Raw genomic sequence first — 16512 nt, 5'->3', positions numbered from 1 at the left:
GTGTGAGTGAATCAATAAGTTATTTGCCCACATAATATTTCAATAAGAATTAGTTCGATAAAAGCCACATGAGATGAACTTCACAAAATGAAACCTTCAGTAAAGTATTAGTAATATAACACGATGGAGATGCGATACATCAGAAATGAGACCTGCAAAAAACTGCCTTTCAAGCTGCCATACCTTTTAATTGGTAAATACCGTCAATAGAGTAACTGGAGTCAAGAATCACATAACAATTTCTAATGTATTCATAATTGTTTCAGAGGCCACACTAGCTATTAAAAGCATTGACAATCTTTGAAATAAACTCCTAATTTTTTCAAAACTCGTCTTCTATTCTGAATCACTGCTTGGCAAGGGGAAGCTTCTGCCATAAACACCAAATCATTTTTAAAGATAAACAATTTTATATTTAAACATGCAAAAGGCTACAAGTTGTTAACCTGAAATAAAGAGAAAAATTCGTTTGCTTTTATACACATGAACTCACGCATTTTAAGAAAGCACTGTACGTCAATCTTGCAATTAGAAGCAAAAGCAATCTTGAAATTAAAAAAGCACCATGACTCACAGCTTGTGTATATATTATCAGAATCAGACTGTAACATAATTTAGAGTTTAATCCAAGTACTTGATAAGTGGTGGAAGGTGATCTACAATGGAGCTGGTGCTTCATTGAAACTGTGTTGTCTTTGCAATGCTGGGTTGACACATGCAAACAGTGAAGGATGATTCTTTTTGTTCTTTAACTTGACTCCAAACAAGAAAGACCTCAAGGGTATTCGAGCACGAGTAGTGGATTTTTTCATCTCGCTGGCATTCTTATCAGGACTAGTATTAACACCAATAGCTTCATCTAGCTCATCAAGGGTCTTCTCAACATCAACTTTCATCCCCTTCACTAGGCTAAGACCGGCTTGTAGTTCACTTGCAACCTTGCTGTTCTCTTGCTTCATGTTCAGAATCTCACCTTGAAACTTTGCACCTTGGTACTTGCTAATTAGCTCAGCCTGGTCGGCGCCGGATTCGGCGTTCCCCGCTCTTGCTATCTCATCTTGGATGTTGCTCAAAGATGAGTACCTTCCTTGCAGTTCATCCTGAAGCACTGCATTGTGTTCCACCCACAGTGATAACTCAGTTCTTATTTCTCTAAGGTGTCTGAATATTGGCCTGAGTTCAGATTGTATAGGCTGTTGTTTATGATGTGAATACCCTTCAGACTTGTTGTTTCTTTCCCTTATTGTTTTCAACTCAGCTTTTAAGTCCTGAATAGAGTTTTGGAACTTTTGAATCTGATGAACTGAAGTGCTAAACCTCAACCAGAACTCCAAGTTCTCTTCCATTAAGTCGTCGATGTCCGAACGGAATTTCTGTTCCAAGTTTGAAAGGTCATGGCGCTTATCCTGATGTTCCATGAGCTTCTGAAGTGTCATTTTCAAAGATGATACGTACATATTTCTCGTGCTTTCAGTTTCACCCTGATATTCTGAGAAAGGGGTTGTGACTGCATTTGGATCTGTATTTAAACGTAGAACTTCTGAGTCTGACCCATATGCTCTTTGACTTACTTTTCGAAATAGTGCTTCATTGGGTGTATATTTGTATTCTGTGGTGTTACTGTAGGGACTTTCATCAGGATTTGTATCTGGAAAGTTTAGCTTCTGATGTAAAGACTGTATCTCTTTATCCTTTGCGATAAGAGCATTCTTCATCTCCCTTAGCTGCACGCAAAATTCTACATTAGTAAGAATAATTATATATCAGAGTTGTTAAAATAATTATACAATTAAGTAAACAGAAAATCTCTTACCTGAAGTGTCAACTCAAAAATGCTGTCACGGTTTTTCTTTTCCACCTCATTGAGCTTCCCCCTGAGCTCCTTATAGTTGAGTAAAACTGATGTGTACTCCTCCAGCAGAATCTTTTCTCTGTCATCTAATCCACTCATAAACATCTGCCTCCAGTTAGGTTGATCTCCCTCACTAGTGGCCAAATCCTGTGATTCATTGTCAATATTGCTCACTGTATCTGATAAATAGTCATTTTCATGGAGTGGCAGCTTCTGAATCCTTTCATTAACAAAACTACTGCCAACCGAATTATACTTGTTCTTATCAGCATTTGCACCATCGTCTTCGTTTATAGTCTTGACATCTGAGTTACCAACAGAGAAGTCAACACCATGTTTTGCAGACGGTTTCTCTGGTTTACCATCAGAAGCGGTTCTGTTCTTCCTGTAAAGTACCAAGTTCTCCTCCTCCTCATCTGGCTTCATGTAAATCAATTTTCCAGAAAGGTGCTCAAGGTTACAGCTTGCTTCAGTAAAGTGCGTTTGGAGGGTGTTGTCTTGACTTCGGACACTTCGGTTGAGCATTTTAACTCTCCACAACTCTCTCTCTAATTCCTTTAGCTTCTTATTCGTAGCTTCTGAGCCTTCTATGAGCATTTCCTTGTCTTCTTCCAACTTTCTTATGTTTGTCTGAAGTCCATCTGTGTCTGATCTTAGTCTCTTTACCAAACCAGTCTGAGATGAAACCGCGGTTTCCAAGGTACAAACCTTATTTACAAGCTCATCAATGCACTCAGCCATTTCAGTCACAGTGAAGGAGTTCCTTGGATCTTCCTCCAACTTTCGTTTAATCTTCTCTCTCAATTGCCCCACATCACTCGCCTCTTGCTCCAACCGATCCATCTCTTCATCTATGCATTTTCTATCTGTTCTTTCACTCGTGCACTTCTCCCCATCATCATGGTCTAGTTGACCCGTCATATATTTAGAAATGAATTGGTCTCTAAGGGTCTCAAACATCTCGTGAGCTTTCTTAACCCTTTGATACTCCTCTTTAGCTTCTTTGGATGATTGAGCTTGAATCTCTTTCAACTTGTCCAGGGTCTCTTGGCATGATTTCAGAGCCGTGGCTGCCATCAAAGCTCTAGCATCATTGTCTTCTATCACTGTCCCAACACCAAACTCATCTTGCAAGCTGCAAACTCTTTTCTGTGTTGCTGCGATCTGGTCTTCAATCTCCCAGTACTTTCCATAGGCGCGTTCATACAAACTCCTCACGAACTCTTTCTCAGTTTGCTGTGACAATATTTCTTTCTGAAGCTTGTCAATTTCTCCCAAGGCTTCAACCTTGGTCAGACCTGAACATGAAATGGTTGGAATATATTTTGCAGAGCTAGCAGTCCTCTTAAGTGTGCCCTTTCTGGAGATCAACATGGAGGGATTTCTAAATTCCTTCTTTGGGGTTTTTGGAACTTTAGGAATGGATGGTTTATCATGTGTTTGATTGTTGTTGGGGTCTGATGATAATGTATTAGTTCCTGTGTCACTTTCTTCTTCTTCATCTTCTTCAATATGACATGGGACTTGGTCTGGGAAGACACTGGCTATAGTGCGGTTGGCACTTTGAAGTTCCTTTGATAAATGATCATATCTGTCTGCTAAGGCTTTATATGCTCGAAAGGTTTCTTCCACAAAATTTACCAACTCTGGCCTCTTCTTGTAATACATTTCTGCCCTCTTAGCAAACGAGTCCCCCTCATCTCGCAGCACAGCGAGGGTTTCAGCCACCTTCTCCTCCATATCTGTCATCATTCACTCAATTTTATTCCAGAAAGTTAAAGCATAACTATAACCAACATCACAACTTCTGTTCTTATCATCAAACTGATACAACTATGTCATTATCCTATTGCATTCTTAATGTCATTAATTCATTTTCATATGTTCCTATCCTACCATTTTCCCTTCCTTTCTCTAAAATCATCTCTTAATTCTACACCATCTCTTGCTAAGGTATGCATGTAGCCCTGAGAAAAAGGGTGCATTAAAAAAATGCAGCTACTATCATTGAAACGAAAAGCTTCATTTTTATGCATGTGGGTTGCCAGCCATCTCAATCAACAAAATCTCCACAAAGTAGTTTGGGAAATGAAGAGAAAATGAGAATGTTGGTCATTCTAAAATCGCCTGAGATTGATTATTATTATTATATGATTTGATGTTACAAGGGAATTTTAAAAGGAAAATGAAAATGAGATTGATTATTGAGGTTGAATCATCCAAATGCATCCTGAGAAACGTACCATGGAGGCTCTGATCCAGCCATTTTGACTGCTTTGTCCTGATGTGGCTGGCCCACCACCATGAATATGCATTGCTTGCTGCCCTTTGCAACATGTTTGTCCTAGGTAGCAATCATGCACTTTCAACCCATTGAAGTAAAAGGTCGATGATGAAGATGTGACACATAAAAATAATGTCCCACAAAAGAATTTTTGATCTGTGAAAAGGTTTGATTTTGTTTAGGATGGTGATTAATGAAAATATGGGGAAAAGAAAAGCATAGGTTGGCGAAAATGGTCTCTTATGAGGTACACATGGAGAGGAGTATACTTCGCCCCATACATACGTGTAAGGTGTTGCCTCCTTTGAAGAGCTCAAACGTTGGAGACCTTATTTAAGATCATTTTCCTCACTTTTGGTTCCTAAGAAAAGGATTTTAACAAACTTTGGAGGTTATGTACATGCTACCATGCCAAAAAAATGGACAATATAACTCACTTTTTTTTTTATAACAACAACATCAACATTTTTTTTTCTTTTTTGTTATAGACTATGTAGCACAGAAACTGATACGACACGGACACAGACACGAAAATACATATAATATCTAAAATGTAGAATACGGAGACACATATCTATATATTATATAATTATGAATTATATAAATTGACAATAAAGATTTATGTGTACAAGTATGTTCCAGATTATTTTTTGGAGCAGACAAATGTTTTTCATGATTGGTTCAAAAGAATTGGTTTCTTATTTTTATAATCATAATAAAAATTTATACAATAATTTTGAGTTTTTAGAAAATTAATGTATTTTTCTTTTTTAAAATTGTGTTAGAACCATACTAAAATTGTCAGAAATTCAACAAATACTGTTTGAATTTGACACTTCATGAATACGTGTCCTACAAGTATCATACGAGTGTTGGTGTCCGATATGAGTATCCGACACCGACACACCATTTAAAAGAAGTTTCTGAGCTTCATAGGTTATAGGTATGTTATTTTTGGAAAGTAGTTTTCAACTATTCAGTAACAACCAGCTAATTAATTCTAACTTTCAAACAAAATTGGAGCAAATTATTTGTGCTATAAGTTACAAACTGTTTTTCACGCATTAGGTAAGAAGCTAGATATTCTTATTCTACTAACCTAATTTATAAACAAAAGGTGGGTTGTGACTTTTGTAAAAGACGTCATCCTGTTCTTCTTCTACTTGTCTAATTTATAAATAATTAGTTATATAATATAAAACTTTTAACAAAATAAGTAAAAAAATCTCAATCTTTTATATTTTAAATTAATTTATAATAATAATTATTGATGGGCGTATTGTTTTTATGAATGATTCTTATTATCTTTATCGTTAAAAAACATTGTGTTGTATTATTAATTAGAACAATAAAAATATTAGATATATATTATTTTATAAATACTATCCTTTAGAAGAAAATGTTGAATGAATTTAGATTAATAGAAAGATGAATTAGAATATTATTAGTTGTAAGAACTTAATTAAACTTCTTTAGAGATATAATTTTAAATAAATAAAGAATAAAAAATGGTACATAAGTTCTAATATTTCATTTTTTTTATTTCATTAGAAATTTTATTTTGTTAGAATTTTAATTCTTTCTAAACTCTCTCTCACTTTCTGAATTATTAATTCTTTAAACAGATGATATTCTTGAAGATGTAGCATTTAATAGATCAAGATAGTCTAAAATTCTTTTTTTACTAGTATAGGCACACTAATTACATATATGGTGAATTAATTAAGTTGCATTCTTTTAATTATGTATTGAATCATAGGTATGATATGCATTATTGGATTGAATTTATGCAAAAGTTGTATTTAGAGTTAGAAATATAGAATATAATTATAAATAACTATATTAGTATTATTATTATTATAAATATAAATATTATGAAATAGTATAATATGTTTTGAGAACATTACATTAGCAATAAAAGTATTAGTAATAATAATTATTAATGAGTAAAATTATGGAAGGTGAATTAATAAAAATCTTATGGATTGTATTTTTTTAAATTGAAAACATATTATACTAAAGAAAAAAAGAATTGACGGATTGTGATTTTCATAAAAATGATAGATTATAATAATAATAATATAACTTATTTATAATTAGTTTAATCGGTAAGTAATAGTAGCAATATAACTAAAACAATTCCCTATATATCTTCAATTAATTTATAAAATTCGTTGATAGAACGTTATTTCTATTATTTTTAATTATTAATGATATCATTAAATAAATAAAATTATGTAATATTATTAATTAGACAATTGAATACTTGGTTATATTTTTGTATCAATATGCTTTTTAGAAAATAAATTGTCAGGATGAAAATAGATCAATTTTTTTAACAAATTGCTAAAACATTACTAATATTAAGATATTACTGATAATTATTATTATTATTTTTAATGAGTAAATATGAATGAATTAAATTAGATAAATTAATCATTTAATATATAACATAATTTTTCGAATCAGTGCTGTGATAAATATTAAAATATAATAAAAGTTTGCATCTTATTATTACAATAATTAAAGGAGATATTATTATTTTTTTAATTATTAACCATATTAATGTGTTGAGAATATTATTCATTAATAAAGCATAATGTTCTTTTTCCTATTAATTTTTAGTAATATTAATATAAAAAAATATTAGTTAATATCATATTAATTAAACAATCAATTGAAATAATATTACTAAAATATTAATTTATTGTTGAAATTTTTTATTTATAAATGTAAAACATAATATTAATTAATCAAGTTAAAAATTTGAAATTATAAAATATTTTGATAATCTGAGATCCATTTTAATTAGTTGGTATGTTTCTTTTAAAAATTTAAATTATATTTGTATGTTGAGTGTATAAATTAAAATTTTAATTATTTATTTATGTATTTTTTTAAAAAATTCCATCAACTTTCTAATTTTGTTTTTCTAAATCTCCTTTGAATTTTCTCTAAGAGTTTAAAATTAGTTTTTATCTTTTTTTTTTCAATCAGATACCACTAGCTAGTGAGAAGGTGATAGGGTAGGAATATTTTTAACTCATCAAAAGTTCTAATAAAATAATTTATTTATCCTATAATTTATTTACTAGTATTTTTTGGGTTTAGGTTGAATTTTTGAAGATGAAAATGAAATGTTTCATTAAAATTAACCTTTAATTTTTTATGTTTTGATATTTTTGGATGTATCTTGGTGATTTAAGATTTTAAGAGTAGTTTTTTTTTTTTTTTTACTTTTGTATTTTACCCTGAGGTTGATGTAGTTTCGTAGACATACATAAATTTAGCACATATAAACTTATTTTGATTTTACTTAATTTTGGTTTAAAATTGGATCTCAGTTGACATTAAATGTTTAAATATAATCGAGATTTTATAATGTTAAGTTTAGAGTTATTTTACTTAATTTTGATATAAAATTATATCTAAATTGACATTAAGAGTTTAAAGATAATCGAGATTGTATAGTGTTAAATTTAGAGTTTTTAAGTAACTTATTTGTGAAGAATTAAAAATAATCTAAATACACAATAAATTTAGTTGTGTGGGATGATTTAAGAATATGAAAATCCATGAATTGTTTTTTATAAATGATAATGTTAATCATTGAGTTGAATTTTTATATGATAAAGTAACTCGTTTGTGGAATGAGGACACGTGGAAGACCAACATTATCACCGGTCGATGAAGCGGCGATCTCCGTGCGTGAGTAGTCGATGGTCGTCGAAGTTGTGCATCACCGCCGTCTTAAAAGAACAGAAGTCCAGATATTGGAAGTGAGGGGCAATGTGGATGAGGACACGTGGAATGCCAATATGATCGCCGGTCGATAAAGCGGCGCTCTCCATGCGTGCGTAGTCGGTGGTCGCCGAAGGTATGCATCATCGCCGTTTTTTAAGAAGGCCAACATGATCGCCGGACGATAAAAGAGGCATTCTCCATGCGCGCATAGTCGGTGGTCGCCGAAGTTGTGCATCATCGTCGTCCTTGAAGAACAGAAGGTCATTGGAAGTGAGGGGCGATGTGGATGAGGACACGTGGAAGGCCAATATGATCGCTAGTCGATAAAGCGGCGCCCTCCATGCGTGTGTAGTCGGTGATTGTCGAAGGTATGCATCATAAAAGAAGAAGTTGTTTTTAGATTAAGATGATATTATGATGTTCTTAGTTTTGAGATAGTCATTTTGAACTAGAGTATATATGAGTTTTGAATTGATAGAGTAGTGATAAATGATATTTTAAGGTCGTTATGAATGTTTAAGATGATAGAATAAGTTTTAGGTAAGTTGTTGGTTGTTTATGCTAATAATGTCTTTTTTATATATATTTTTGTTTAAACAGAAAATTCTCACGTAAGCAAAAGTGAGACAACAAAAATTCGTCATTTTCTTTAATATTTTTCCTCTCAAGTCTTCTCAAATGATATTGTTCTCTAATGAAATATTCTAGTTCAAGTAAGACATTCTAACGAAAATAGGTTATTTTTAGTGATAAATTTTGTTCTAATAATTTTTATATGATGAAATTAATATGTTTAGAAGTTAAGAAGTATTATATATATATATAAATAAAAGTTGAGAGGTTATTGTGCATTTTATTGATAACAATTAATTATATGTTGTGCAAGTGGTTCTATGTGTTATTTATATGATAAGTACTAAGTTGAGAAATTAAATGAAATATTCATACTCTAGTTATATACTAGGTCATAGATAAGTTTTAAAATTTGAATTATACTACCAACATCTTAAATTAATTATACTAATTAATTTAATAATATTTAATTGGATATGAAATTTTAGATTTGTTTTTGTTAATAAATTATAGTATAATGTTATTTTTAATATTATCATTTAATAATATAATACTAATCACGCTATAATAATAATAATAATAATAATATTATGAATAATAATTTTATTTATATAAAAATAATTAATTTTTCTATATTTGGAGTATGTATTATTTTTTAAGAGTATGTATCAATTTTAATAATAATAATCAAATTCTTTAATATATATTTTATAATTCTTAATATTGTTGAGCTGTGTATATTTTTATGGATTTGCATTATATTTTCAAAATCTTAAGCATACCAACATTTTAAATAATTATATTAATTAATAATTATCTAGACGTTACATTTGATATTTGTTTTGGATAAGTAAAGTATACTGTTTTTATTTTTCTGTAATAAAAGCCTTTAATAATATAATAGTAATGAATAACAATTTTTTCTATATTTTGAAACTTAGACTCGTTTTTCAAGAGTATGTATCAATTTTGACAATAATAGTACGAAATGTTAAATTGCAGCTTTAGGTGTCACATTTATGTAACTTAACGATACAATGTGTTAAATGGTAAGTGATTTTTTTAATTATATTATTTATAACCATATATAATGATTCTTTTATTGGATGTATATAATTTTTTTTAATAATGCTTTGAAGTAAATGTACAAAATTTACAATAAAAAGTATCAATGTAAAAATAAATAAATATATATATATAGTGAAGACAAGAAGAAAATAGGAAAGAAACTAGTGAGAAGAGAATTTCATCAAAATTATCCGCCAGCATGCTATTTATAATTAAAGAGAATGCTTGATTTTCTATAATTATTTTTTATAATAATATAACAATAAAAAATATATTTAATTATTTTATTTTTATATAATAAATAAAAACAATATATATTATAAAAAAGTTATAAAATAATATAATTAAATAACTAAATATACCGACACAATAACATTTATAATTCGGATAATAATAATAATAATATTTTAAAAATAATTTGAATAAGTGATTTTCTACTTATTATAGGAATACTATTCGTTATGAACTATAAATGTGACGTTGAATTGCACTTTAGATACTCTTATTATAAGGTTAGATTTCTTTCATATATTTTTTTTTCTTCGAGCTTTTGTTTATCGATCCTCGACTTCTTAATTTATTGGTGTTTAACTTTTTGTTTTTTACTTTCTTTAACTTTTTGATTTCTTAGACTTCGAGTTTCTAATAAAGTAATTGTGAATATTTTTGAAAGGTCAAGTTAATTCTTGATTGGAGTAAAAAATGTTTGTTAAGAATGATTACGTTATCTTTGGTTTATCTTTGGTCTTAGGATGTTTTTCTATTTATAGTAATTGTGTTGGTCCTTTAACTATATGGATGATTAGATCGAGTCCAATAGAGTTAAATTGTCCTTTGATTATGATTTGTGGATGTTTATTATGAAGTAGTTGTTAATAGTGTCATTAATCTTGGATGATGTTCGGGAGATTGTTTGTGATTAATCTTGTATTGTTCTTGATGGTGTTGCCTTCATGACCGACTAAATTTCCTTGAATTTTTGTTGGAGTTGGCGGAAGCTTGATGAAGGAGATGGAAAAATGATGACTCCAATGGAGCTATGGTTTCCTTGAAGGTGCATGAAGAGTAGGGAGAGTGATTGGTTCGGCCATATCACTTGGAGAGGTGAAGAAGAAGATCAAGGTGTCTATCCTAGAGAGGTTTAGACAAGGGAGTGATAAAGTTTGCAAACTTGGGCAGCAATTCACTCATATATTGATCTTCCCAATTCAAGAGCCAAGCACCTCAATTTATAGGAGAGAGGGTTGAACATTTTGAAGCCAAAATTTGAAAATTCAAAATAAAACTCTCAAATGAGAAGGTGTCTTGTGGAGTCATGCTTTCCATCATTAGCTCACACCTTCGATGCTAAATCATCTTCACTATAAGATCTCATCATTTCAATACTTAACAGTACACTACAAGACTTCGTCATCTCGATTCGATAGTACAAATATCACACAAGATTAAGTGGTTGATATTATACAATAATTGTTAGAATGTATGACTTTAAACTAGAAGGGGGTGAATGGTTTAAAGAGGGTTTTCGCAAACTTTTTAGTCTAGAATGAAATTCCTTTGAGAAAACTTGATTCAGAATTCAGTTTGCCAAAAACACAAAGCAATTTAGCACAACACCAGAAAAAACAATCGGTTGTTTCGCAGAAACAATTGGTTGTTTATACCAGTTAACAAATATAAACTGAAATTAAAGAGTTTAAGGGATAGAGAGATTGCACACACAGGTTTATACTGGTTCACTCTTAAACCAAGAGCTACATCCAGTCTTCCCAGAAACCACTGGGGAATCCACTAAGTAACCAAACCTAGATTACTTACATACACCACCAAAGAAGTGACCTTGATCCCCTCAAGACACACACTTCCTTTGGCTCAGCACAAACACCACCAAGAATGTTGATCTTGACAACCTCAAGAGCACACAACACTTCTCGGCTTCACACACCAGAGTTTACACAAAGTACAGAAGGATTACACTTGTTACAGAATGATCTGAAATCAATACAAGATGAAAATCCTATTCCACTTTCTCTTTATCAAAGCAATCTTTAACTCTTGAAAGTAAAATCAATGAAAAACTCAAATATGTTTTTCTATGATTAAATCTCAGTTCTTGTTTGTTACATAATCTGAACAAACTCTTTATTGCTTTCAAAGACTGGTCAAAGCATTTAAAACTGGAGCGCATTCAGTTATAAAATCATTTAAAGCTCAGTCAAAGCACAAAACAATTTTCTGTTATGGTTCTAAAACAAACAATCGATTGAATGCTCGAATCAATCGGTTGTTTTGGTTTGACAGCAAGTCAACCACCAAAAACAGTTTTCAACCTTTCTCAAAACACCTAAGTATAAAACAATCGGTTGTTTCAACAAAACAACAGGTTGTTTTTCACTTAGTTTGAAAAACACTTTCAATTAAAAAGGTTTGAGAATACTTAAGCTTTGGATTCAATAAAGAGTGGATTTACACAGATAATTTACCCCAGATCCTATACTAGAACACCTCAGCAACAGCAAGCACATCCAGCCTTCCATCAAACTCAAAGGATTTGGATTCTTCAAAGCTTGAACACACTTGATTCAACAATAATCACTTCCTCTTTTTATGTTAACTTGTTTGGAAGGTATGTATAGTTATAATTTCAAATATAAAATGCAAACTAATACTAATTAATATTATTGAAATAGTTTTGCTAGATAAAAGAATAAGCGTGATAATATACAAATATTATTGAAATAGGGTGTCATGTGTATGTCCATGTGCTCCATGCCAAGGTAATTTTCGTCATCTAATATACCCTAAACGTTTTAGGGTTAGATTGGGCTCAAAGAAGCTCAAATTGTTACCATAACTAGTCAGTTTTAACCCTAACTAGACCAATTTTACTATTGGCCTAAATACAAGCCCAAAAACCTATGCTACTTGGCCCAAATATTTGGTCCAATTATTTTATGCTACTAGGCCCAATACATGTCCCATGAAATCTTAAACAACTTTATACAGTCAGCAAAAACTAAGTCTTCTTGTGTACTTCTAACCAAAACTCTAGTTCATGTTTTGATGACTTGGAGGTCTTCTTGGATATGTTTGTACATTCCCTCACCCTACATTTGTCCTCTTGATTGGGTCTACAAAAATAAACAAAAGTCCAATTAGACCCATATGTGCAAATAAATCCATAAACAACCTCTATGTATAAATCCTCCTTATTATGTGGTTGTGTGTGGTTGGGGGCTTTGCCATCAGTTCTCAGTAGTACATCGATACTCAACAGTACACTGTGAGATCTCATCATCTTGGTACTCAGCAGTAAATATAGGACCTCGTCATCTTGATATTCAGTAGTACACTGACCCCCTAGGTTCAAGCAAGGGTAAGAGTCTTAAAAAATATATTTCTTTGTCATGACAACGTGTTGTGGACCTCTAGGACTGAGTAGGCGAAGCCTACGAAGGATCTAGAGGGTGAATTTGACCTTGGACAAGAACACTAAAGCGTTTTACAGATGCCATTCTTGACATGGATTCACTTGGGTGAATTCGAGCTTGACTAAGAACGTTGTATCGCTTTCTAGATGTCGTTCTTGGTAGGGATTTACTTGGGTAAATTCGACTACAACCAAAAATGTTTTACTTTTTTCTTTAAGTCGTTCTCGGAAGGGATTTACTTGTGAGAATTCAACCTTAGTCGAGAACATTTTTACATATTCCATATGTCGTTCTCAAAAGGTGTTCACTTAATGAATTCGACCTTGGTCTAGAATGTTGTCATTTCCATGTTGTTCTCGAGAGGGATTCACTCGGGTGAATTAGACCTTGACTAAGAATATTGTCTTGTTTTTCATATGTTGTTCTTGGAAAGTATTCACTTGGGTGAATTCGATCTTGACTGAGAATGTTGTGACTCTTTCCAAATGTTGTTCTCGGTAGGGAATCACTTGGGTAAATTTGATGTTGGCGAAGAACGTTGTCACACTTTCCAAATGTCATTTTTGGTAGGGATTCACTTGGGTGAATTCGACCTTGGTTGAGAACGTTGTGACGCTTTCCAGATGTTGTTCTTTGTAGGAATTCACTTGGCAGAATTCGACCTTGGTTGAGAACACTGAAGCGCTTTTCAAATGTTGCGTTCAAGAAGATTCACTTTGGTGAATTCAACCTTGACCAATAACGTTGTCACATTTTCCAAACGTCATTCTCGGCAGGGATTCACTTCATTGAATTCAACCTTGGCCGAAAACATTGTCATGTTTTCCATATGTTGTTCTCAACAAGGATTCACTTGAGTAAATTTGACCTTGGCCGATAACACTGAAGTGTCTTTGTGGCTCTCGATAGGGATTCACTTGGATGAATTCGACTTTGATAAAGAACGTTGTGACATTTCCAGATGTCGTTCTTAGCAGGAATTCACTTGTGTGAATTCGACCTTGGTTAAGAACATTGAAATGTTTTCCAAATGTCATTCTCGACAGGGATTCACTTGGTTGAATTTGACCTTGATTGACAATGTTACAGCGCCTTCTAGATGTCGTTCTAGGTAGGGGATTCACTTTAGGGAATTCAACCGTGGCCGAGAAAACTAAAGTTTTTTTCAGATGTTATTCTCAGCAGGGATTCACTTGGGTGCATTCGACCGTGGTCGAGAACACTAAAGCGCTTTCCAGATGTTGTTCTCGACAAGGATTCACTTGGGTGAATTCGACCTTGACCTAGAACGTTGTTGCACTCTCCAGTTGTCATTCTCGGTAGGAATTTTTTTGGGTGAATTCGACCTTGGTCAAGAACACTAAAGCGCTTTCCATAGGTCCTTCTTGGCATGGATTCACTTGGGTGAATTCGAACTTGGCCAAAAACGTTATCGCATTTATTTGATTGTGTTGAAAGTAGGGGGACAAAGAATGATGTATTATGAATGTAGTTTTCTTAGCTAATGAGTCTCTTATTAAAACCTCGTCGACCAAGACCTTACTTTATAGAAAGAAAAAAATGTCAATGGTAAGAAAGAGTACACTAGTTATATTGATATAACTAAAATAAAACTTCTGATGCCCAACATTCCACGTTCTCGACACATCTTCCCTGGTTAGGTTTTGAATTCGGTAAGCCCCCTTTTGCAAGCTTTTCTGATTTTTTTTCTTGTCATGTAGTTCTCGGTACAAAAATGCTCGGCATTTAGGTCCAAGTCGATTAGCCTTCTTCTCGCCAAAATCGTTTGTTGTCCTCACTTTAGTACGAAATTCTCTTAATTCTTTGAGTTGTATGAACTTGACCGCCCTTTGTTATAAGTTGACGAGACTTGAAGCGGGTTGTTTTTTGGCAAAGAATGTCTTAGAAAAGCCATGATTTGAGAGTGGTGATCATGTGATGCATGGCTATATTGGGGCTTAGGTTTGGATACTAGAGGTGAATTTCCCAAGTTGTTCCATGAACGCTCACAGTGACTATGGCTTGTCTTGTTTTATATTAACCAATTCTATTAACGTGGGGTGGTGAGATTGACTCATTACGAATTGTGCCTCAAACTTCATAACTAAGGTATCAAAACAATCGATGGAGTGGGGAGGCATCCGTGTGAACCAACTCAGAATGGCTCCTTTAGGGAGATAAGGAAGAGTTGGCACAGGAGTGTGTTCTCAATCATGTACAAGTTGATCTGGGTTACATATGCATCTACGTGCTTGTTAGACTCTCCTAGTTACTTGGAAGGTAGACTTCCATTTTAGTCTCGGTGAACATATGCCACTAGAATGATGTACCGAAGCTTCTAGTTGAAGTGAATGGTTTGGTACTTAAGTGGTGAGAGTTGTCGACTTCCTCCACTTTTGGAATAGTATTTCGATTGGACTCAGTGGGATTTCGGTTTTAGTCCCTCATAATTGGGATTGTCACGTTGTTGTCTAACTTCTGCCTCATGCGAGTATCCTCTGCTCTTAGGGCATTTATCTCTTCCATGTTCTTCTTTTTTAGGGTTTTCAACTCCTTCCTCATTTCCATTATCATTGTTATTTGGTCTTCTCAGTGGTTCTCCACTTCCTCTCGTGAACGTTTGTCGTTACTCGTCATATTTCTAATCTTTATCATGTGACTTCTCAGTAAAGTTTCCTTTCAACCCACGATTGGCGCAAAAAACGTTCTTACAAGACCAAATTTCCCTAGACGTGTCCTTCTCGGTCTTCAACTTTATCGCTTCTCGATTTCTCGATCTTCGAATTTTTGGCTTCTCAATCTTTGAGTTCTCAAAAACGGTACTTGCGATTATACTCTGACAATCGAGTGAGTTCTCGATTCAAGTAAAAGATGTTAGTTCAAGATCAAGATTGTGTTATCTTTGGCCTTATGGTGTTCTCCTATTTATAGTAATTGTATTGGGTCTTTGATTGTAAGGATGATTAGGTCGAGCCCAATGGAGTCCAATTGCCCTTTAATCACAAGTTGTTAATGACATCATTAACCTTGTATGTTGTTCGAGAGACCGTTTGTGATGAATCTTGTACCGTTCTCAGGAGTATATCAATACTCGACAACACAATATAAGATCTCACATAGTCTCAATACTTAATAGTACACTACAGGACCTCGTTATCTCCATTCGATAGTACAAATATCACATGAGATTAAGTGGTTGATATTATACAATAATCACTTCCTTTTTTTATGTTAACTTGTTTGAAAGGTATTTATAGTTATAATTTCAAATATAAAATGCAAACTAATACTAATTAATATTGTTGAAATAGTTTTGCTAGATGGAAGAGTAAGCGTGATAATATACAAATAATTAAGTTCCTCCCGGTCATTATTCATTATTAAATTTTATAATATTATAATAAGTACGACTTTGCAGATAACTATTTTTTTATGTTTTTATTATAAACATCTCTCTTTTAAGTACATGGTATAAGGTTTTCTGAAACAACTAAAAAAATAGTTAATGTAATATTTCCAATGCAATTAAAACATCTAATTTAACAGAAGAAAACTAAAGA

The 16512-nt window shown here is 32.5% G+C and overlaps 1 protein-coding gene across 1 annotated transcript; it reads right to left on the bottom strand.

The window, feature by feature from the left end:
- Positions 1-164: 164 nt before the first annotated feature.
- Positions 165-4324, bottom strand: LOC137825861 (protein NETWORKED 2A-like). The gene is made up of 3 exons (XM_068631654.1): positions 4096-4324; positions 1814-3594; positions 165-1724 (listed from the first exon to the last, which is right to left on the bottom strand). The coding sequence occupies exons 1-3, from the start codon at positions 4187-4189 to the stop codon at positions 657-659; spliced, it is 2943 nt and encodes a 980-aa protein (XP_068487755.1). The 5' UTR covers positions 4190-4324; the 3' UTR covers positions 165-656.
- Positions 4325-16512: the final 12188 nt, after the last annotated feature.

Source organism: Phaseolus vulgaris, chromosome 8, assembly GCF_000499845.2.
Source record: "Phaseolus vulgaris cultivar G19833 chromosome 8, P. vulgaris v2.0, whole genome shotgun sequence".
Classification (NCBI taxonomy): domain Eukaryota; kingdom Viridiplantae; phylum Streptophyta; class Magnoliopsida; order Fabales; family Fabaceae; genus Phaseolus; species Phaseolus vulgaris.
This window is presented reverse-complemented; position numbering and strand designations above follow the sequence as displayed.